We start from the raw sequence: 25,097 nt of genomic DNA, 5'->3' as shown, positions 1-25,097 counted from the left end.
TGTTAAAGCCCAGGCCTTCATCTGAAACCCAAGGCCTTCATCTGTACCTTTGGGCCAGCCTGAAGGTTGATAAATTGCTAAAGAAAATACTCCCATGAGTCTGGCAAGATTGCTTGGCCTATTGACGGTCATTAAGGAAGAGTGTGACAGATATATGCAGAATCATCCACTGGTGTTCCTTCAGCAATCATTTCCAGAAACATCAGGGACACTGCGTATGAACTGTGCTTTGTCAATGGCCAAACAATCAAGAAGAGTAGCCTTTTGACTCAAGATTTTGCATGGGGTCTATGTACAGTAGATCCAGTTCATCTCTGCTTTGTTCTTGGTTGGCCAATATGTAGTTTTGTTCAGGCTTTTTTTGTACATGAACAGAGATAACTGATGGTCTTCCCAGGAATATGAACAAAAAAGAAAAAAGGATGTCCTTACAAGTGTGAGGACTTTTACTACAGCTTTTACCACTAGCTCTAGCCCTTCTGTCTAAACCACAGCAAGCTGAATCAACATGAGTATGTATAACAAAGAGATCTTTCAAGTGCAGTACTACTGGTATGTCGGCAACATTTGGATCATATACAGCTCTCTCAGTCCTATATTTGTCTGCAAGTCTTGACTGTTTATAATCATAGAAGTGCTGTAGTAAAGATACCATGAAGGATTGTCTCTTCCTGACACTTGTACAGTAGCAGAGCATTTCTATTCAGACAGCTAGAATAAGGACACTGTTTCCATTTGCTTTCTGTCAGAGCTGTGCATGGATTAAATAGAGCAGACTGCCACTCCTGTGCTGATAAGGCACAGGCACTACAATTTCCCATAGTATTATTTTGCCAATTAGTACAATACTCCATTATTGTTTTTATCATTGTGGTCATTAATGCCCAGAAAATGCTGTGAGCTCTCAAGTTTTGTATATCTCATCCATTAGGAATGTTATGAGAATGTATTTTCTCTGGTACCTCAAGCAAATCCATTGTTGGATTGCTTGAGGTACCAGAGAAACATAAGTCTAAAGAACAGAGAGAAAAACAAGCTAACTGCTATTAGCTTTTTGTTTGTTTTTCTGAGTATTTTCAAGGGGTAAACCAGCATCTCTCTTTTCGTCATGTTAACAATAGGACCAGTCTTAAGTGTGCTTGTGTAATTTTGGACCAAACACCTAAATAGCCTTTTATTAAATTCTTTCCCCACTTAAATAGCACAGAGTACATAGCTAATAATCTCACATACTAAGTCACTTAGTAGTTGCTTGCCTGAGAAGAAATAATTGGTTTTGCATATTTTCTTCAGAAAGCTTTACACTTAGAGAAGGAAAAAAAGAGTAAAGCAGAGAACACCACTTTTTCTTTTCTTAAAACTTTTTTTGTATTATTTGCTGCATTAAATTTTTTCACTTACTACTTAGCCTTTGCTTTTTTAAGGGGATGATGGGAGATAAGCAGGGAGCAATTTTATCCAATTCTTGTCTGAAATTCAGATTATTTTGTAATCTGTGATGAAATTTGTATGCATCTTAATGGGCAGGATGTTTCTTTGATGTGTTAACAATGTGCTGAAATTACAACAGGATTTTTGCAGTTTATATTCTTGCATGGAAGTCAAGCAGTTAATTACTTGAATGTTTTCTGGTTCGGGATTTACATGTACATCTGTGTACATAAATACTGTATAATTTATATATATATATAAAACACACACATAGATGTGTCAATGTGTTCCAAGTGCCGTGATGCCACTATTACTCAAGACAGGCTAAGCTCCTTTTGACCTCACATTAGATTATTCAGTTCTCTTCAAGATGTTATGCACTACTGATTTTTCTGGTACTGGTTGATTCATTGCTTACTTTACTCAAATTTAAAACAAAAATCTGTCAAATAGGCAGTCCAAGCAAGCAAATGTCTAGAAGAAATATGAAGCATGACAGAAAACTTCAATGAAAATATTTGATTACTCCTCTGTAGTCTATCTTGTTACAGATAGAAGGAGAAACTGTAGTCAGGTAAATGAAAGAGAGGACCACTAACAGAAAATAACAAAACTAAGGTTAAGACCTGCTTTCTGCTTCATGTTTGTGCATTCTTTTTGGTCAGATAGCACATGTGGATCAACTTTGGTGTTTGAAACTAACACTGCTTCATAGATACTCATACTCTGATTCTTTCCCTAAGCGCTACCTTAAGCACTTGAGCCAGCTGGTTAATCTTACCTGGACCGTTAGGTGTCCCTCTGAGTTTGTTTTATTCTGTCCCAAGTAGCTTGACAGTAGGATAGTGAGACTTCTGTTATCACTACTCCATTTTAAACAGGATTACTGAATTTGCCTAATCATGACTGTTCATACAGATCTGCTTAATTCTGATCATTCTGCTATTTGAGCTGCCTTATAGGCTGTGATCAGCAAAGCAATTATCCTGCCTATAACTGGTATTGGGCACCCCCTTTTTTTTTCTTGTTGTCATGCTTGACCAAAAACACATGAAGCTTCCCTGAGTAGAAGGATAGAAAAAAGAGTGATTTACTTAGTATTATCCCTCACTCCAAATGAGGCAGAGGCAGCAGCATCAGCCTTTTCTTCCCCCAGGGCAAGGCAGACTTCAAGAGCAGTGTGGATGGAAACAGGTGGGCTTGGCTGCCTTCCTGTTCCTATGTAGTTTGTCTCTGCATGCCAAAAGAAGTCTACCTTAACAGGGCAGCACTGAGCTGACACCAGGCTGTTCCTCATCTCTACCAAAGGAAGTGCCTCACTTGCTTGGAGACAGGAGGGAGGGGGAAACCTAATGGCTTGTGAGGTTTTATAGAGTTCAAGGTCCTTCTTAGCAGCTGTAATGTTTCTGTTTCCCACCACCAAAGCTTAGAGCTTGCTGCTTGTGCTCATATACCCTAACCTTAGCAGAGAACTGATACTAATCTTGACATGTGATGTGTCAGTAGAGGCTTCATGGTTAGAGGTCACTGTGTGTTTGTGTAGCAGTTCACGTGGCTGGCTGTGTTCTCACTTGTCTTGTAGGTGGTGGGATGGCAGAATTCGCTGCTTTAATAAGCAGGTACCACAGAACCCTGGGTGAAAACTAAACTTGATCCAGAGCCTTCAGCTCTCCTGTGTGATGTCACTAAATGAGATTAATATTATCTTTTTTCATCAAGCTGTTGAGAAAACTAGCTAATTTTGGTTTGCATAGGGTTTTGCATGTGAAAAGGGAAGGGCCTTTGTTTGCTGCAGGTGTATTTTCCTCCCACTCAGAATTACTATTTCTGTTCTGAAATAGAATAAGCTTTTCTCAAGCATATAGGACTGATTTTTTGTAGTGTTTTTTTTCCTCCTGAATATTTGATTTTCATCCCACATATGTTGACATTTGAATATAAATTAATTTCTGTAAAGTTTACTGTGTGTTTTTACCACATGCAGCCCTAAATAAGTGAGAACAAAACGTTTTTACAAAGTAATGGAGGGATAAAAATTCATAATGAAAAAAGTTTGCGTGTACATCCACTTGAAATACCTATTCAAATATGAAGAGGTATCACAAGGTATTATCCTTGTGTCATTTGGCCATTTTTTGCTGTCTACTGCTGTGATTGATTCCTCTGAAGAAAAATTGTTCAACTTCTATAAATTTTACAGTACACAGCCATAAATGTGTATATAAAAAAGCCCATCACTTCAAAGGCTGGGCAGCTGTAAGTCTGTGTTGCTTTCTCTTTCAAGATTCTCAGCTGGAGAAAGGTTCTTGTTTTTTCCAGTGCTTTTAGTTCTGGTTGCTTGGTCTTGTTTGTGATTTCTGCAGCCATTGATTGCTGTGTCTCAAAGGCTATTTGCCATGTCCTGACATTTCTCAAGCTGAAGTAGTTATCAGGGCTCCTCTTTCTGCTTTCTTGATAATACATTTCTTCTTGTCTTACTTCATCATTTGTTGACTGATGGCCTGATGGTGTCTGTTCCCTGTACTCAAACTGGTGCAGTCTCATGTGGAGGATTTGGAGGCTGGACTCAGAGGGATGATGCATCTCATCCCTGATACAAACATCTTGTCTGTGAGTTGTTGTTTGCATTCATTAAGGAGCATGTACCAGGGACTGCTGTGACATTTGAGTGTACTGTCAGAAGGCATTTGGACAGAGGTAGAACCAATGCAGTAAAATCTACTCTGCTGTCCACAGGAGAAATCAACAGCCATCACTGCACTAACTACAGCAGAATTTGCAATGGGTGAGTGCCTGCTCCTGCCAGGATGCAGCCAGTCCCCATAGTAAGATTACATCAGCTGTTGGGAGCACAAGGACTCTTGGACAATATTAATTTTTACAGCTCAGGAAAGAATGCTCAGATGGTTTGTCCTCAAACATGAATGCACATGGACTGTGTTTATCTTTCCCAGCCCTCATCCTGTTTTGGCCATTATCCACAGGGAAGATGATGTGATTGTGTTTAGACTGACAATATAGTCTATAACAGGGCTACAGAACAGCTGAGGGAGTCTTTAAACACTGACGGCATGGTGGGAAAAAGAGGCATTTACCCTGTGCAATTTCAAACAAAAAATATCTTTAAAATAGGCCAAGTATCAGGAAGATAGAGGCAGGAAACCTGTCAAACAGGGGTCTTCCAAATTGCTTGCCACTTTGAGAAAAACATGTATCAGCTGTGCTGTTATCTCTCTCTGGTCCTGGCCAAAGTCTCTCTGTGTGTACCTTCTTGTTCACAGCAGAAGGCTCTAGGTATTTCCCTGTTGCGGAGCTCTGGAGTGCCTTGCAGGTGCTTGTCTTGGAGTCAAGGGTTGGTATGCTTGTGTAGCAGAATTTGTTTCTGTAACAAAACAAAGGATATAAAGGATAAACATGTAAGACTGTTCTCTCTTACTGCTTTCAGATTTGAAGTACTGCATGTCAAGATAAGTGAATTTGTTCTTCCTGTAATTTATTCTTAAGACGATAAATTACGGTTAATAAAAATTTGAGTTCTAATAGTGAAGATTTCCTTGCAAATAGATAATTTTCTGAAAAGATGTCTGTAGAAGTAGAAATTATTTAAGTTCAAAGTAGTACCACAAACATTAAACACTTCTAATGTACATCAGTCTCAGATCTAGGTGCTTGGTGAAGTTGAATGTAGCTTGTGCTTGCAGATTTGGTCAGTATAGCTGACAGTTTATCCAGTAAAGAAGCAAAATCACTCCCACAGTCAGGCATATGCCTCAAACAGATCTCTGTGATTAAGTGTGCATGGATATTTTCCAGTAAGTCGCTTGTCAACTAAGTAGGATTTATGATGATATTAAAAAGCTAGATTGTAGGTCTACTGTAGAGAATTGGGCACACTGGAGCAGCAGTGCAAGAGTGGTTTCAAGTTGAGCCTGTTATTAAACGACAATAGATTTGAGGCAGGATTATAACTACTTTACACACAAAAAAAAAGGCCATGTAGTAAATTTGAAAGAAGCGTAAAACATGTCTGAGGAACCTACCATTCTTTTTCTTTCCTCGCACATGTTTTCTCGTGTACAGTAAGTATACCATGGAAATTTCTCAGAAAGTAGTTTTCTTCTTCTATAAAACATTAAGGTTAAATAATATTGCTCTTATGACTGGAGTGTTGAAATGGAAGGATATAGGCTCTTTAGGAAGGACAGGCAGAAGAAATAAAGTGGAGGTGTCACTCTGTTTGTCAGTGGCCAGCTGGAGGGTGTGGAGCTACACTTAGGGATTGATAAGGAGATGACCAAAAGCTTATAGGTCACAATTAAAGGGAGGGCAGGTGCAACTTTTACCTGCTATGGCCTCAAGCAGCTGGAAAGCCCGACTAGAGCTGCCCTTGCAGAGACCGTGGGTGCCATGTGGACAGGTGCTCCAGGGCTATGGCGTTTGCCTCCCTGCTAGTGCTGAGCGCTCCGGCGTGGGTACGCAGCTTTGGTAGCTTCTCGCAGAGAGGAAACAGAGGGACGAGAGAGGCACACTTTGCCGGCAAGGCGGAGAACTTTTATATTCCACGTGGTCGCAGCGGTGGTCGGAGCAACTGTTCCCAGCGCTGTGCAAGGCAAAATGGCCCTGAAGAAAGACTTGCATTAGATTAAATAGGGGGTGGGTGGACAGGGGTGGAAAACCCCCTCGTCCAATGGGGACAGACAACAGGGGAGTGACATAGAACATAACCTATGGGAATGTAACAGAGGTGGGTACAGTGTTCTGGGACAAATAGCATTGCAAAGGTGGGGTGATTGACACAGAACTTTCAAGAAGAATCAGGGCGTGCCTACAAGATTGACATGTAAGAGCTCCCATGGTAGACAGCTTGGAGTAAACCATTATGAGGGAAAATAGGGGTAGAGAGAACCAACCTAACATTTATTAAAATCCCTAACTAAACCAACCCAACCTACAACAGGCAGGGACAGATAACTTTATGATGGATTTGCTACAGGGAGTCCAACTAAGAGGCTGTACAAGAAAATTGGTGGGGCTTTATTTATAAAGGCATGTAGTGATTGGACGAGTGGGAATGGCTTCAAACTGAAAAAGAGTTGGTTTAGATACTAGGATGGAATGCTTTGCTATGGTGGTGGTGAGGTGCTGGACAGGTTACCCAGAGAAGTTGTGAGTGCCCCATCCCTGGAAGTGTTCAAGGCCAGTTGGGATAGAGCTCTGAGCAACCTGGTCTAGTAGAAAGTGTCCCTGCTTATGGCAAAAGAGTTGGAACTATATGATCTTTAAGGTATGTCCCAACCTAAGCCAAGCTATGATTCTGTGATTTTTCCTATTACCAGATGAGTATTTCTGTTGCTCTAAGAAGTATGCACCAAAATATTTAAAAAGGTAGCATATGATAGTTATATGAGACTCTAAGGATCTCTCAGGAATAGGGAAGGCTCTAGCCCTGTTGTATCATTCTTCCTCCTTCTTCAGAGAACACCCCAGATGCAGGCTGCTTGTTTTAGGGGAGTTTTTCTTCTTGAAATTGTTCGAGTTTGTCTAAATAGAAAATATTTCTAGACAAGGACATTCAGAGCAAATTTGCTATTTGCACAAAAGGAAGGGAGCTATTTTTCCAAGAGTATTAGTCTTCACCTGAGACACATACACTCAGATTTTTTTGTAGTGAAAGAAATTCACTCACTCTCACACATGCTGTCTCCCCTGCCCCAGTGAGTATTGCACACTACATCAAAGCACTGTTCTAATCTGAACCTAAAATAGGACATTACATCATGTTACCCAAAAGATTTACAGGCAGTTTGTCTATGAGTATAAATTCTACCTATTCACCAGACTGACTGCAGAATTAGCTTAGGGGAATTTGCACAGATCAGTAGAATAACTTTGGTATTGCATTGTCTCATGGAAAGAAAATATATCACCTTCTTAGAATTCATTTTAAAGCAACGTAAAGAAAAATTTCCAGTATGCAGAGCATAAAAATACTACAAAATACTACCAAATGTAGTTGATGCTGTAGTAGTTTTGGTCATCTGTGTAGCCCCATCACATGAATTTTGAACTTTGGCTTAGTTTCCTGTTAGCATAAAAGTGACCCATAGACCAAATGGTAGATTTTTAGCTACAAGACACCAAATAAGTGCTTCTCGCTCAATATAATTTCATATTATTCATACAGAAGAATCTTCTTACCCTAGAATGTAATGCCCAATGGGATCTTTGCACGTGCCTACCCTGATGTCACTTGTAACATGGATCAAAAAATACCAACCAGCTTTTCTTGAGTCTTCATGTGGTTGAATGCAAGTTTATGTAATTACATGTGTGTGTGTATTTATGTATGTATATTTTTAGATGTTCATCTAATCCTAGTTTGCAGATGATATAGAATTTGAGACTGGGAATTTAGTCTACATGCTAATAATTATCCTATTTGAAAAGATTTTCAGCTTGAGCTTTAAAAAAATCTCCCTTGTTGAAAAAGCATGTCAGCCCTTCCTTGTGTTTCTGAAGTACAGTGTAAACTCTTAGTGATTGTCTGCCCAAAGTGCAGGGTTATCTCCAAGGTTAATATTTGTGCACATAGCAACTGCCTTTGCCTACCTTTAATATTTATTGCTACTAAATATATTGTCAAAAACTAATTCCCTTTCTTTTTTAGAACTTGGTAAATGCTAGATACCATCTTTTTATTTTTCCCCTTTTCATTTTTATCAGTGCATGTGTTTTGGTCTTTAAAAATTGCTTTCCAATACCAGCATGTGATGATTCTGCATGTAGTGCACACTTCTTATGATGATGGCTATGGCCTAGTGCCAGCCCTAAAATATATTTGAAGGTTTAAGAAATAAATCAAATGATGTAGTGATGATATACTTCACTCTTGTCATGTGTTTTTGGCCTTTCCAAATCCACGGACTGATTAAAAAATTTCCCATATGATTTGGCACTTGCATTGTAGCATTAGTGTAGTCAAGTCTACGTTTTAACAAATTCCACCTATCAGCTGTTAAGAAAACAGTGCAGGATAATTTTTTTGTCTGCCTAACTCAAAAGGTGACATCTTGAAAAACCAGTCCTTGTTTGCTGCAGTAGTAGCAATAACATATTCTTAAAAATAAATTATTTATAACTTTATAACTTTATAATTATTTACAACCCAAACCATCTCTAAGTGTTTTTAATTACATGGATTTTGTATTGTAAAATGACCTCAGGCACCAAGTGAACACATTTTTTCTGTCAAAGTAAATGGTAGATAAGTGTTTGCCCCCATGTAAGCAGTGAAAGTCAAGATTACTTTTTTTGGAATTATGATAGGATATATTTGGGGTTTGATGTCAGGAAAAATAAATTACCAGCATCAGAAGTAAGCATGATTATTCCTGGAATTCCTCTAAAAGAAAAGGAAAATTAAAAAAAAATTGCTGTGTCCTGTGCGGTTTTGTTAGAGCTAAATGCAACAGAGCAAGATTGTGTTGTGGTTTTGAAATTAGGCAAAAATTAAGCATTTTGATTCCTATATAGAGTATGTTGATCTTTATAACATTAAACAAAAAGATATGAAGCTCTAAAGCCATGGCTCATCATTGGTCACTGTACATACCTTCTTGTGTGGCACAATCCTTGATGTATAGAGGTTAGAAGTACAGCACATCTTGCCGAGCTTTAAATACTACACTGTGCTTGGCAGCTTCAGAAAGTCATTCCTTTATTAGTCATCTGTCTCTGAGGCAACAGAAAAAAAAAAGTGTTCCCAATTTATATAGGCAGCTTATAGTAAAATTGCTGCTGAATTGGGGTCTCAGTTGACCTTAGTGAGGGAATGATCTGGGCCAAAACTTCTAAAAATGGATGTGCTTCTGCCCTTTGTCACGGAGAGAGCAAATGCCTGTAGGATTCATGGGTTACCAGGTGACAGAAAAAGTTATGCACGTGTCAGAAAGGACAACAGGGATGGAAAGAGGACAGAACAGGGATGCACAAGGAGTATGCATGCACAGGGGACAATACAGGATAGTGCTCAGGGGAGCTAACTGGTCTCTTCTGACACACATCCATTAGAGGAATAATAAAGATGTTCCTCAGCATATTAGTTTTATACACGTCAGTGTACTCTTGTAACCTTACTCCAATCCCATGCTTTAGGTATCTAATTTTAGCTCCTGTTTTCTCTGAGAAAAGTTATGTAATAGACTTCATTTTGAATATTGTTTGGGGTGACCTACACTCCCACATTTTTTGTTCATGCTTTAGAGAACTTTATTGCCTTAATGGAAGGACTATGAAAATACTTTCTTCCAGCATTGAATCAAGTTGCCTAGAAAATTTGCAAAAATTTGTCATCTTTTTGTAATTGTTTTACAATGAATTTTTCATAGTATATGATTGAATACCTAATCCTGCTTTGTCGTGTTGCTTGCATGCTGCTGCATTTCAGGTACTGTAGCCAATCTTAAACAAGTTGCATGTGTTGTGTCTGCTTTCAAGAGAAGCCACAGGTACCCTGTGCATCAAATTCTCTTGCAACTGCTTTGGGTTCCTCTTTCTCCACCCAAGAAGTCTCAGAGGAATTTTGAGTGGATAGCATGTTTTAGCCTCTGCCTTCTTTCCAGCAATATCTTGTAGCCTTTAGGCATTTCTCAGAAGGTGAAGTATGAGAAGTGCACTTGGCTGTGCTGATTTTGAGAAGACAGCAGCCAATGCCCCATCAAAGGGAAGGGAAAGGCCGTGGACACTGCTCATGACAGGAATGAATTGTGTAGTTTCTTGGAAAATGAGAGGAAAGGGAAGCAAATAGAGTAGGCTTTGGCAATAGTCCTAAACAGGTTGAGGAGAAGAATTAGCCACATTAATGATTAATGATAGCAAAGCTCATTCAGCTTTAAAAGTACTTTCTATAAATGCTAAGTGCTGGCATTAAAAATGTATGCATTTTCATTTTAATCTACACTTGGCATCTGCAAATGGAGAGGAAAGGGAAGAGCCAGCAGTGTCATTATAGCAGCACTAATACCTCACTACAGCTGAAATCACAGCTTGCCAAGGCACACAGCCTAGGGTCTGGGTCTTGCAGAGCTCAGTCTGTTGTGGTTAGTAATACAGGTTCTCCTAAAGTGTTCCACCACCTGTCCTGCAGAGCTCCAAGTGAAGGCTTAGAAACCTTATGCAAGTCAACATCTACTAAATGAACAGTTGTCCTCATTAAACCCCTGCTGAGGAAGACAAAGACTATGTGTCATCTGTCACACATGGATTTCTTTGCAGAATTAAAAATTATATAAATACCAATTATCTGATCTCTGTTTTTCTTTTCCAAAAAAATTGACCTGCTTTCTCTAATGTGTGGGAGACACAGAGAAAGGGAGCTCTAACAGAAATGATTTGTCATGCTATCAAGGCGGTGGCAACTTGCCACCAGAAATGCTGTGGACCAAAGTAGCAGAGATTGTGTGGGTAGGAGGTACAGTCTTTGCTGCAATCAAGCTACGAGAGGTAAAATCTAGAATAGTTTGTTAATAGAGGTGTCTGAAAGGAGCTGAATAGACAAATTGAGAGGCAGAAGAGAAAGAGAAGAGGTTTGAAGTCTAAACTTTAACAGCTACAAGCCACATGCCTGAGAGTTAGGCTGGAATGTGCTTGTTGATGGGTTATTTGATTGCACAGGATGAAGGAAGAAGCAGTTTGGGAGAAGCAGTTTTGTTCTCTGACCTGAAGTTAGGCACACCAGCCTTGGCACAGTCAATGCAGTCCTTCACCTTCTGAGGCTGGTGGTTAGGCAGCAGCTGCATATCTTTAGTAAATGTCTGGAAATGGTAACTGAAATCCTTGTTTTGCCAGTTTGCTGCCGAGTGTGTAATGCTTCTTGCCTCCCACGCAGCTGTATGCTGAGCTGGTGTCATATCTTCATTTTACTCTGCTGTCGGTCTAGCCTCACTCTTTATTCACACATCTGCAAACAGAGAGTTAGGGACCTCGTTCTGTAATTGTCTCCAGTTTGCTTATGCCAGCTGAGCACATAGGCAGGGTGAGAACATCACAGGGTGCCCCATCCACTGGGAAGCAGAACTTTGTCTGCTCTTTCTGTGTAATGCTGGGCTGCTGGAAGCTGCATTGCAGCAGCAGAGAGCAGGGTCTTTATCACTCCCTTGTCTTCCCAAGAGATGCCTATGCATTAGCTCTCAGCTTGATGTAGGAAGGATAGAGGTGGAGGGGAGTTGTTGCTCATCAAGAATAACAAGGTTTAATCTTAATTTGCCCTTGGTCAAAAATATACACTTCTCTGCTTTGTTGATAGCCATGCTGTGCACTGCTGTGCTAGAGACTGACTACATTTGCAGTTATGAGTTGGGTAAAATGCTGTGGTTGCTAGGGGAGAAAAGTATTAGTATTACCAATAGTTATTATTTGGTCCCCATGGAAACTCTAGTTCTTCAAGGAGTCCTAATTCTCACATTTTTCCTTTCTATGGAAAACTTACTTCTTTAACCATGAAGTTCAGATAGTTATTTTCCAAGAATAGATGTCAAGATATGCAACTCCCTTTGTGTTCTAGTATGCTTGACAGATGTCTTTCTATGGGGAATTACTGCTTCCTAAGATATGTTGTGGCTTCTAGTCACACAAAGATCTTTAGAGTGTGGTTAATCAAATTGTATCATGGAGGCATTTTATTATTTTTTCTGCCTCTGCATCCTCTTTGTTTTGTTCTTTCTCCCATTGTTATTTTTTAATTTTCTACTTATTTTGAATTGATGAAAAACTATTTGGGGAATTTTGGTTTAAGTGATCTTAGAAGGTTTTTTTCAATCTTAATGATTCCATGATCTGATAGGGAAATGAACTTTGTGTTTTCTGCTTAAAGGTATAACTGTGGCAAAAGCTACAAATGTGGCTCATGGCTGTAAAAGGGACACAGTAGTACCTGTTTTTTCAAAGTTTGAGTTCTTTGGATTTTCAGACTAAAGCTGTTAAAATACTGAGTGATTTAACTTTGGCAGAAAAGTTAACTCAGTGTTTGGCTCTCTTATAGTGCCTAAAACAGTATGTGGAACTTCTGATCAAAGAAGGTCTAGAAACAGCAATCAGCTGCCCTGATGCTGCCTGCCCAAAGCGAGGTCATCTGCAAGAAAATGAGGTACACTCTTCCTGCAAAGAGGGCGTTTTCTTTTCCTTACAGGATGTTTAAATCTGTCTTGCTTTTTGTGTTACAGCTTCATTGTTGACAACATATGTTTTTATTAAATCTTCAAAGGTCAAACACTCTGTTTAAAATTACTAGATTATTACTGTTCCTAATTGGAATTTTTTCTTCTTTTCCCTTTTTCAACAGATTGAGTGCATGGTTGCATCAGAAATCATGCAAAGGTATAAGAAGCTACAGTTTGAAAGAGGTAACATATGTAACACTACCCATTGAAGGCTGTGAGAGCGGGTTTGTTCCAGAGCAATCCTATAAATTAGAATCCCAGCCTATGTTCTTGAAGTAGCATTGTGTGTTAATTGCTTGGTCATCAGAAAGAAAAACCCCAAAAACTAAAGAGTAATTGCTTCTGTTCTAGCCTGAGTGATTCCCAGAACTGCAGCACTCTGGGAATAAACTAAGGAAAGAAAATTGCTATGTATTATATTCCTAAATAACTAAGGGAGGGAGTGACTTCTATTTTGAGCTTTGCTGTTTAAGTTGACTACTAGTATTATAGGGGCTGGAGAGGAATACTGACCTCTTTCACAGAGCCAAGATTATCTCCTGGGTTAGCATTTGGTACAGAATTTATGAGCGGTTTGTGTGTAAAGATACAAACACATTAAGAACATAAGCTGACTGTGTGCCTATGGAGATGTGGAATGGTGTGGCCATAGAGAACTTACAGTAAAGTTTTGCTGAGGGCAGGACTCAGCCTAGAGACCACTGCAATTAGTAGGTTTTGATTGCCTTCACTGGGCTTTGAAATATGAAATGAGTTATCTGTAAGGAGCACCCAAGAAAGACATAAAACTCTATCTTATGCTGTTGTTAATCATGTGGTTACATTAGGATAGAGGTCAACTTGAAATAGGTTCCTACTGGGCAAAGCAATGTAAAAACACTTTCTCATGGGTTTAACTGCATAGTATATGCAGTATTTAACTTCAAATACAACTGAAAAAAATACATCTCATTCTCAGAACTAGTTTAGTTCAGTGAATGAAAGAGGGCAATTAATTGAGACTCATGAAACTCACTTTGGTTTGGTGCCTGTTTGCAAACCAGGCCAGATTTATGTCAATGTGGGTCACATAAATTAAAAAGGTCCTTTTGAAATTTTGTGTCTTCAAATGCCCTGCCAGTCAACCTCAGCTGAAATGCATTGTTATGGAAAACTGATCTTGTATCCGCCTTTGAATTTGGTTCTTTTATATCCCTTTGCAGAAGTGCTTTTGGATCCATGCCGGACTTGGTGTCCATCCTCTACATGCCAGGCAGTTTGCCAGCTCCAGGAATCAAGCCCACAGGACCCTCAGCTGGTCCAGTGCAAAGTGTGCGACATTGAGTTCTGCTCTGCTTGCAAATCTAATTGGCATCCAGGTCAAGGCTGTCAAGAGAGCATGCCAATCTCTTTTCTTCCAGGAGAAACAAGGTAAGATATTGCAAAAGATGAAGTATTTAGAAGCTAAAAACTCAAAGAGGCCTTTTCCTGATATTTTGTTCTAAAGCTGTTTCCTTCACTTAGTTGTTCCTGTTCTTTTAATGCTGTATTCTAAAACTGAACAGCTCTTGGCAGCCTCACTCTTTGCCAGCATTCCCAGCAAAGCACAAAGGAGTTCCTTGAGCCTTTGGCCTTTTGCCCCAGTGGGAAAAATGTGACATCCAGGCAGCTCATCGGCTTTCCTTGAGAGATGATCTTGTTACTGCTGTTCTCCTGGACAATGTGAGAGTCGCTAACATCATGCCAGACAGTGATTTTTAGGATACCCTGTCAATCATCCCCTCTGCTGCACATTTGCCCCATGATCTTAAGTTCTGTTTCAAGTGGTCTCTGGTGGCAAATTGCAGCCACTGGATAAGAAAGGCCATTGTGTATGTGTTCCACTTCATGTCTGGGCTTTTTCAAAGATGGTGCTGCACTCCTAGGTATCATTAAAGCCCTGCCCAGCCTTGGACTTAGTTACTCATACCTTGTCTTCTTTCAAGCTTTGCTGTAACAGATGACTAGCTAGGATGCTGTCATGATAAGTTCCTGATCAAATACACTAGCTTTGGCACATGCTTTTGTGTGTGCTTGACAAGAACTGAACATTGCTAAATTTCATGGCAAGGTAACAAACTTTATCTATTTTTGCTTAGTGTTTTGGTTGCTTTTAGGTTTTATTCCATGCTTAATTTTTTTACTCCACCGAGTAATAGTATAAATTGTTTTTTCATTATTTTGGAGCATAATGTGCCTGTTAGCAGCATTAGGAGTTTCATATACATTTTATGTATACAAAGCATTTTTTTTCTAGTACAGTCACCCCTAGTGTTAATAATTAGTATGTGCCCTTTTATCCTGCTATTGGGCAAATCAATCAATCAATTGATCAATCATCAGTCCTGTTTTTCAGCAATTTGTTGATTCTCCATCAGTCATTCTTGTATGTCACATTGGCAGTAGCTGCAGGAATTGTCATTTAAGGTACATTTTAGTTGTTACTGAGCATAAAACCTGCATAGAAAGCTACACAAGGGAAATAAAAGTTATTCCACTGTTTCAGCATTCCTCTGTGTTGTGCCCATTATATGAGGGAGCACCTGCGGTTTTGCACAGCCTTGTGCAAGGACAATCAGTGGTGACCCTAACTCATGAACAGTGACTTGTTAGGAGTCTGTCAACAGAGACAAAGTTTAACTGAATGAGCAATATGCACCAAAACCTTCTTGTTCTTGATTTGGAGGGAAACTTCTAGTCAGGATCCTCAAGGAGAGCACAGACAATTAATCTATCCCTGACGCTCTAGTCCAAAGGAATGTGGTCAGGGGTTTTTGTGCAATCAAGGGATTGTTTCTTCATCTGAGAAAGAAAGGAGAGAAAAGGAAAATAATCTAGATGTGCGAACTATTTAGGTGTGAGCTACCTGCTACTCATCTGGTACATTACAGGAGAAAACTGTTTAATATCTATTAGTATTGCTAGATAACAAAAGCAGATGTTTTTTTACATGGTAAATAAAGTATCCTAACTTTTATGTAGACACTGTAGTAATTAAACATCTTTTCCTAGAGATATGTTTGAAAAGTAGTGTACAGGCATAATATCTGAATAATAAAATCACTTGAATTCCTGAATCTCTACTAATTTCTCTTTTTTAAGCAAAAAAGCAGGCTTACCTTCAAAGCACAGTACTTAGACATTCTTCTCTAAACCAACATGATCATGCATTTTACTAATTTCTCACTCTCTCCCACAGTTCAGCTTTCAAAATGGAAGATGATGATGCTCCGATCAAACGCTGTCCAAAGTGTAAAGTTTACATTGAACGAGATGAAGGCTGTGCCCAAATGATGTGTAAGAATTGCAAACATGCCTTTTGCTGGTACTGTCTGGAATCTCTTGATGTGAGTACATGCCATTCACTCTTGGCTCTCAGAAACTTAGAAGTTCATTGCTTTGCCGTCCAGCTGTCTCTTTTATCAGTTAAATAGTTCACTAGCTTCTGGCCACAACTCACCAGAACTGGTGCTGGGAATTTGATAGGATTTGTGTCCTCTGTTTTACTTGTCTGACCTTTGTGAATTTAGCATTTGATCTGAGTCAGTAAATAATTATTAAAAAGTAAAATCTTATGACAGTAATCTGTTTACAATCTCTACATGGCACCTAACATGGGGAAGGAAGGCTGTTGATTTTTTTTTTCCAGTGCTGACTTTTCGATGTTGCCGTTCTTGAAGGCATTACGGTGTAAGACTAGCAGCGCTCTTAGTCTGAGGATGTTTAACAAACTAGATGTGGTATGTCACTAGCAGTCTAATCAATTCATTGTATTCTCTGGGACAAGATATAGATCTGACGTAGGAGAAAGAATACAGTGTTCTCCCAACAGCAGGACTTTATTGGTCTATAAGCTGCTGCTGTCATATGTTTATATTTTTTTAAAATCAGCCTGTTATCATGCCCACAGATCGGAGTATATACAATACACAACTTCTCTTTCCATGTCATCAGTTTTGCTTTGTAACTTTGTTAACAATAGCAAAGGAAATTAGGTTCCTGAGAGCTACTCTAACTATTCAAATCTTTTGGTTGTCCCATTTGAATACTTTACTAACAATCCTGAAGTTACAGGCTTCTCACATGCTCTCACAGATAAAAAAGCAGTGTTTCCTTAGAACTAGGAACAGTGTTTCCTTAGAATTGCTATCATGTCTGGTTTATGAGAGGCTGACAGAATTGATAGGGATGTAAACTCTCAAAAATCTGTTTTGTTATTTTGTTCTTCAGCTAGATAAATGAACCAACTTTGGGAAGTCTGCAGCACAAGTACTGATTTTCCTTTGCTCTTGCTATATGTGTGTAAAATATATGCAGTGGTCAGTTTATCTTCTTGGATTCTCTTGCTAAACTTCATGCTAGTGTTTAAATACACAGCTTGAGACCCATTGGGAGAAGAATTTGTTATATATCTATAACACACGTCAAACAAACCTGTTTGTGAGGACACCTAACTGGAAACAAAGCACTTTGGAAAGGTTGGACATGGCCATATCCACTTGCCTTTACTTCCTGTGTGATTCCTGGGTTTAAGTTGTCAGAATATGGTGTTTTGTAACTTGAAGAACTTCTGTTTATTGCCTGCCTTCTCATTTAATATTTGTAGGATGATTTTCTCCTTATACATTACGACAAAGGACCTTGTCGAAACAAGCTGGGGCACTCCAGGGCATCTGTTATCTGGCACAGGACACAGGTAAAGCTCATATCTTTGAAAGCTCTCTACAGGTCTACCACTGTCATAGTGCCTCATTTTAACTCCTTAGGATAAATTCTGTGCCAAATGGTAACTGATGTCTGTAGCAGATAAAAAGAGGGCAGTAGCTTGGAGTGGAACAATTAGTACTCCTAGAGAAGACCCTCCTTGGCAAAATGCCACTGATAACCAGAAAAGGTTTGTTTACAGAGCCAGTTCAGTGCCAGTCCAGATTGTTCTCACTGAACTTGGAGGATGAACTAGGTTGCCACCATCAGTATTATTTACAAGGAAGCTCTTTTTGCAAGGCATTTTTAGCTCTGGATCCAGAACTGGAAAGGAATTAACCTGAATACAGACATTATCTTGCTGTGGTCTCTATCTGACTCCTTCCTGTTGGTTGGATAGAAAGTAACCCTGAAGGTTTATCAGCAGTTTCAAACACAGATTCAAACTGACAATTGCAGAGAGTGTGGGAATACCTCTTGTAGTCTAAATTCAGTGTTGCTAGACTCAGCAAGAGTGCTGGCAATAAAAGAGCTCTCTGCAGCACTTTGCATGCAGTGTAAATGCTAATGTGTGATTTGGTCCAATCTACCACCTTTACAGTCACTTCAGAGATAGGGGGACATCTGTGTGTCTGAATCATCTCTTCCTAAATTAACTGTGTGCCTGGAAAAAGCTACCTTAGCTTGAGAGAGGTACTTTCCTTGAAGTACAGATTTCTTTCCATGTGAGCATAAACCCCAAGTCTATAGAATAATCATCAAATCTAGATAAACAGCTAAACTGAAATAAAAGGAGAAGGATCTCACCCCTCTCCTTTCACCCACACCACTGGGTGTCTGAGCTGTGGACTGGCTTTTGCTTGGATTAGCCAGTGGTATCTCAGGAGGTGTGTGGGTACATTAAGTTTACTTGATAAACCTGTTGTATGTATGAGGTGATTAATCTGATATTTGGAATCTGTTCTAAGCCACTGCAGTTTGTGCAAATATGTGTGATATATGGAATGCTTGATGATCTGGTCATTGTTGAGAAAGAAGGTGATAATTCACTACTAGTCAGGATGTAATTCAGCTGAAGCCACTGAAGCCAAATTAGCTCTGCAATTGTTTCCTTATGTTAACTTTGAGTAAGTTGTTAAGGTTCTTAGATTTATCCAAAGCAAATTGAGGTAAGTCTTTGGTTTGTTGTTTGTGGATTTAAAAAAAATATTTGTTTTGGCCAGAGAAAATGGCTTGATGCCTAGTAAGGCAGCAATTTCTTCAGAAGAAAAAGAACCAAGGAAAAAGTAAGTAAGTAATACTCAGCGGGCAGTTTTACTTAAAAATAAACAACAACCCCCACCACACACACAGAGAACCACACCAAAAACAAAACCAGCAAAACAAAAAAACTGAAACGCGATGATTTCTTTGATGGCATACTGAGGTTGAAAGGAAAGTGTAAAGAGATGTTTTATATTAATTAGTCGGTCTAGTCCATTGAATATCCAGCTTCTAGCTTGGCTCTGTCTGACCAGTGCAAAGCCTGGGTTTGACTTGTCTGTCAGCCTGGGTTGCAAAGAGCAGCATGGCAGTAGTTGCAGCTCATGTTTTTTAAAGATGAGAATTTAACTTTACTTTCTGGGAAATAAATGCAAAGATTAGTAGAAGTTCCATCAGATTGTCAGCACCACCAAAAAAAAAGAGAATGGGTTATGAAACGTGCCCACCTCTGAAGCTGAAAAAGGAGTTGCTGCTGGGAAGAAATAAAAGGGTCGGGGCGAGGCAGCAGGGGCTCGCCGTGGCTGGGCGGCAGGAGCGGGGATGCCGGTCCCGCTGGCTGCGTGGGTGTGCGCCCGAGCGCTATCGCACAGCGCCATCTCCCGTGGCTGCCGGCGCTCCCACCCGCCACAGCTCCACGGCAGCACAGCCCCACAGCCACGTGCAAGCTCAGCGACACCCAATCATCCGTGGCCAGCAAAAGTGCTACTGCATCGTCCCATCTATACCATGGCTGATTTAATATTTGCCAGCTAATTGAAGTGGCGTATCTAGCCCTGACTAGAAGAATCCTTAATGAGTGCTGCACTCTAATTTCATTTTGCCTTCTGCTCTGAGGTTTTTTTATTGCATTAGCATTCCACTCTTGCAACCATTATACAAAATTATTCACAGACAATCTCATGTGAATAAATCTGAATTATTCTCTTAAATAATTTGTGGGCATATCGTTGCAGCATCACTCTTACAGTTGCCTATGGCAAATGGGAAACTTTCTCAGGCGATGTAGAAATTACTGCTTTGTTGCACTGACCAGTTAGGTAAGTGTATGGTCCTCTGCTCATGCTGCGAAGGAGGTGATCAATAAATGTCAATGAAAAAGATGCACTTAAGAGTTAGATCATGTGCCCTGAAGCAGCAGCATGAGCTCAGGTCTGACTGCAAAAAGCCACTGCATATGCAAAGTCCTGCTATAGTCCATGGTGTTAGTAATCTGTGATTGAAATTCCCAAGCTTGAGTGCATGCTGGTGGGACACTGTGGGGTTTTTCCCAGACTCTCTGAATACCACCAACACCTTGACTAATTCTTCTTGAAGCTTTTTCCAGAAAGAAAGGGAGCACCTGAAAGTGGAAGTACTTGTTTTAGCCTTGATTTCAATATTTAGCATTTAGGTTTGATCAAGAAAAGAAGTAGTGATTTGCTTCATTAGTTGTTTGAGATATAAGAAGACTCAAAAAGGCAAATAGCCATCTGCACAACCTTGTGTGATAAAACAGAATTCTATGGCACAGTTCTGACAGGAGCCATAAGACATGAACATTCACATGACTTTCACTTACATTTTCTGGTCACAGGAGCTGACTGTAGTATACACGTGGGGAGTTCTGGCTCTTATAAAGTCAGTGGCATTTGCTGAGGTCTTTTTGATGAACACAGATGATGCAGTGGTGTAGCAGACACAGAATCTAGGCAATGCTATCCTTGACAAAATGCTATCCCTTTCTCTTACAGGTGGTAGGCATTTTTGCAGGATTTGGTCTTCTACTTTTGGTGGCTTCCCCTTTCCTTCTACTTGCTACACCGTTTGTTCTGTGCTGCAAATGCAAATGTAATAAAGGAGATGATGACCCTCTACCAACCTAGACTGAGAGAAGAGTGGACTCATTACAACATGTTTTTATTTTACTGTTGCTGTTTTGTTTCCCTCTTGCACTTACATTGCTGTAGCCTTACTTGCCCCATTCTGCTTTTCATTGACACAGTCTTGATTCCAGGAACTGTTGTTACTACTGTTGTAGAGATCACTTGATAACAGACAAGGAGGGTAATAGAAGGCAAGTTTGGTGCTAAAGGGAGATCACAGACCTGGGTAGCTATCTGAAATTAAGAGGCAATACTGCTAAAAATAATGCAAAAGGTTGGTGCTGCCCTGCTGGTGGACTGGGGACTGTACTGAATGACATCAGCAAACCAAGCTGAAAAAGCCTACAAACTTTTGCATATCTGTTTGCTTCCAAATATGGTGTCTTATTCCTGCATATGCTTGAGTTGACTATCATTTAAATCTGATAGTCAACTTCATGTGACTTTATTACACATCTGGTTTTGTTAAAGCCATCATAATGTCCTTTTTAGTACCTACTTTTTCCAAGTATAACAAAATTAGTAAGGTGCATATAGGCCATCCTATGCCTTTTTTGAAATCTGGGGAGGATCAGAGGGACAAAATTGGTCCTGCTGCCTTCCACGAATTTTATAAAGTCTTATAAGAAATTTGTTTGATTAAAGGCTACATTTTAAAATTAATTGATAAAGCTGTAAGGTTGAGTGGTGACACCTGCTATTTAATCATACATTGATGGTATTGCTTACCCGTGGACCACTAGTGTTTTTCTGAATTGTTATTTTTTTGTTATTTTTTAGGGTTCTGCTACACTTATAGGGCTATGTAACTTCTAATCCAGGTATCTTAATCTTTTTATAGATACATAGATATATATATATATATATAAAAAATCCTATTTAAACCAAATGTGTAAATAGCTGTGTTATTGAATTATTTTGGAAATTCAGAATAGCTTGCTTCTGTCTTTAGGACAATTAATAAAAAATACAGGACTAACTTTACTGTTTAGCAGACTTTTGGGTTATCAATGAGTCTTTCCTTTTAAATACAAAAATACATCATGGTTATCCCTGTAGTTAATATGAAAATGCCTGGGATATTTTTGGAATAGTTTGCATTTAAACTACTTAGTCCGTTTTCAGAGATAGTATTGTATGATATGTGGTGTATTGTGCTAACAACAGTACTGTGACAAAATAAGTTTTTATTTGAAAACTAATCACTTGATAGTTTTGCAGAATTCAGTGCTCTGTTTTCAGGGTAGTAAAGTGTGCTATTCAACATACTACATCATTGAGGTTTCTCTTTAGATATATTTTTTTGAAAACCATTTTGCTCTTTTTTAAAGCCAGCAAGAATTTGACTAATAACTTCTTGCCATGAAATGTGAAGCACCTGAAACAATGTGTATGTCTGTAATACGAAGGAAAACATTCTTTTGAATGGCTTGTGGACTGAAGTTTTACTCCGTTTTTTTGTTCGACATTTATTTCTGCCATTAGCAATGTACTGACATGGATGAATATCTTGAAGCCAGGATAACTTTACACTGAAAATGTCTTAAGATCCTTAAATGCATCTGCTTCTGGCTGCTGTCACAGGCTGGGAATATGTTTTCATAGCTCAACCATAAAAAATTTGCTCTTTATTGGCTTTCGGTTTACACTGTCTATCTGTTAAATAAAAATATTGTAGGGCACTGTTTTGAAAAGGCCAATTTCTTTTTCTAAAACTATTCTCCTCCCTTATCTGCCAAGTTGAGTGCTATCCAAATTCAAACTGTATCTAACCATAGATTTTAACTCTAGGAGCTGGAGATTGTCTGCAATTCACTTAGTTGGTTTGATTTTAATGAGTTCAGCCTCTGTAATGTGAATAAAAAGGATAGCTTGTTTCCAGCAAATCTGAGCTCATGATATCTTCAGATTGTTTATGGCAATACACACTTCAGATCTTTTGTTATTTGAGTATCTTTAGTATTTTAGCTATCTTTGTTATTAAAAATTGCTTCAAAAATACTTGTAGGGAAATCTATTAGTGCATTTGATCCCTGTTTGTCAGCTCCTAGGGGTCTGTGAAGCACTGCTGAGTTCAGCGGGCAGGGAGGTGCTTCTCTCCCTCTGGCATCAGCTCAGTCCATTTCCCAGAGGGATCCCAAGCCATGCACCTGAGTTGTCCTGAGTCATAGCTTCAGTGTCCAGAATTAGTGGAAACCCTTCTGCAAAGGACAGCTTCCTGAAGGTTAGCTTGAACTATGGCCTTTCCTCCCTGGCCCTGTGCTCCTGTTTAACTGGAGAAAAAAACCCTGGACAATAGGATGCAAAGACTTCATGGGTTCTTAATTTTCTAGCTGGGGCACTGAGGGGTTTTGCTGTATTGTGGCTGTGACTGATGACCAACTCTTCTACTGGGATCATAGTAAACAAGAGACATTCACTGGCCTGTGAACAGTATTGAGTGTCCTGGTTTGAGGAGGTTTATTTTCTCTGTGTCTTTCTTAGAGAATTTATGTCAAAATACAGCAAAACTTGACTTTTCCAAAGTGCTGTGTAGCCAGTTAATAATCAATGTCAGAATTAACGCATTTCCAGATTAAAAAAAGAAGAAAGATAAATAAGTTATTTGCAAATACAGAAATTTTAAAATGGTAATTTATAATTGATACTCACAGATAACATACACTGACAGAGTTTTCTGATTGTATATCTCTGATCTCAACATACTTGAATTGCTACTGGTGATTTTTATGACACAACTTTTGTTTCACATCCCAGCTGTTGGAATAGACTATATGCCTACATATATTTACCAAACACTTACCCAGTCTTTTCAGGTTTGCTAAATGTCATTCCATCTGTATTCTCGGGGATTTTTTTGTTTGTTTTTATTGTTGTTAATGTTATTATTATTTTAATGCTGATTTGGTTCCAAAGTAGCAACTTTTGGTGGTGATTTATTTAGTTCAGGGTGCTTTTATGTTACAGCTTATGTTGATACTGTGACATTTAATACCCCAAAACGCAATTGTAAATACATAATTGTAAACTCTGACATTTAAACCCTCCGCCACAGGAAAGAGAATGTTTGTTTCTTTGTCTTTTCAAATGAAAATCTCTTATAACAGCTATGGCTTTTTGGATTTGCACCAGAAAAATAAGTATCACAGCATGGTTTCTGCTGCATTTTTATGGTTATGCTATTATTTAGAGGGTTTATATTCACACAGAATCATAGAATATTCTGATTTGAAAGGACCCACAAGGATCAAGTCCAGCCCTTGAGTGAATGGTCTGTTGGTAAATGTTGTTGAATGGAGTTTGTACCAGTATATATTATCTGCATGTTCTTCTGGGGTGTCATGTCTGTGGGGAGTCACAGCTCCAGAGGCTGTGCATCTCCCTAGCCTTGCCATTAGCTGGGCTGAAGCCAGTCCTGAGAGAGATCAGGAGCACAGCCCACTTCATCTTCAACGGTGGTAGTGTTGGGTTTTCCCCTGTGACACTGGGCAAGTCACCGCCTTTTATCTCAATTTAACCATCTTTTAAGTGAATGAACCAGTGTTTACCTCAGGAGGACTGTGAGGGCAATTTCATTGGTTTTGAGACTCTTCAAAAGTTTGTGATGAACAATTATATATAAAAGATAACTGTAGTTTTATGTTAATATTTCAGTTTTATTCATGTTGCTGTTCATCCTGAAGCCTCCTACTACTGATTTTAGCATGTCAAGATTTTAGGATACTTTCCCCCACATACTAAGATGCATGATCTTTCCTCATATACTCTGGTGCATAAATTAGGCAAAATCCCAAATAACAGCAGACTGAGTCAACTCTCAGTTTACAGCTGAGTTGCTGACATGGAGAAAACAATCAAAATTAGTGAATAGCTCTCATTTATGGAGCTGGCAGGATAAATTGTTCATATGTAAGAATGATACAAAGTGGTTTTTTATTTTTTTAATCGTTATGGACAGGAAGATTATAATGAAGTTCTGTGCATTTCACCTGTAGGCCTTTTACTGCATAGGAATAAATATTTTTCATGCAGGCCATTATCATTCCAGTGAGGTGCAGCATGCATAAACCTTTGTGCAGGTTTGCTTTTTTAAAACCAAAGTTTGTACATTTCATGTTCATAATCTAAAAGCCTGAAGAAAACAATTAAATTACAGTTGTTGATGACAGTGATACTAAGGACATCAAAAAAGCCTGCATCAGCCCTTAATTGCTAATGCACTTGTACTAAGTAAGGCATGCTGTTTGTGTTTAGAGCCCTGTGGTCTTCATTATTGCTTTGATTTGTGTATATCTTACAAGAATTCCAGGAACATTAGGTACAGGTATATGGTACATAACTGAACCTTTCTTGTTAATTTTATTATGATGTATTTTAAACTTGTATAGGGATAAGCATGAAGGAGTCATGCATATGTATAAATAATGTATTTGACCAGTGTAAAAATAGTTCTGTTGATGTATTTGAAATGTAAGTGCATTTTGTGCCACTAACACTGTGATGTATAAAGGAGCTGTTGAATGCCTTTTAATGTGGTGTTTTGTACTTTGAATCATATTGGAGAATTTAATTTGTAATTTCAATAGATATTTTAAATGAATGT

General features: G+C 39.0%; 1 protein-coding gene across 4 annotated transcripts in view; it reads left to right on the top strand.

The window, feature by feature from the left end:
- The window catches only part of RNF144A (ring finger protein 144A), an 83,378-nt gene that overhangs the window by 36,739 nt on the left and 21,542 nt on the right, over positions 1-25,097 (top strand). For 2 of the 4 annotated variants that reach the window (XM_068183507.1, XM_068183510.1), the window contains 6 exons: positions 12,470-12,574; positions 12,770-12,830; positions 13,850-14,057; positions 15,865-16,012; positions 17,272-17,361; positions 20,363-25,094. In XM_068183507.1, the coding sequence (XP_068039608.1) occupies positions 12,470-12,574; positions 12,770-12,830; positions 13,850-14,057; positions 15,865-16,012; positions 17,272-17,361; positions 20,363-20,494 (744 nt within the window). In that variant the 3' untranslated portion in view covers positions 20,495-25,094. Of the gene's footprint in view, positions 1-12,469; positions 12,575-12,769; positions 12,831-13,849; positions 14,058-15,864; positions 16,013-17,271; positions 17,362-20,362; positions 25,095-25,097 lie in introns of those variants that run through there. The other 2 variants (XM_068183509.1, XM_068183508.1) reach the window with 1 other exon arrangement.

Source organism: Anomalospiza imberbis, chromosome 3 (assembly GCF_031753505.1).
Source record: "Anomalospiza imberbis isolate Cuckoo-Finch-1a 21T00152 chromosome 3, ASM3175350v1, whole genome shotgun sequence".
In the NCBI taxonomy this organism is placed as follows: Eukaryota; Metazoa; Chordata; class Aves; order Passeriformes; family Viduidae; genus Anomalospiza; species Anomalospiza imberbis.
This window is presented reverse-complemented; position numbering and strand designations above follow the sequence as displayed.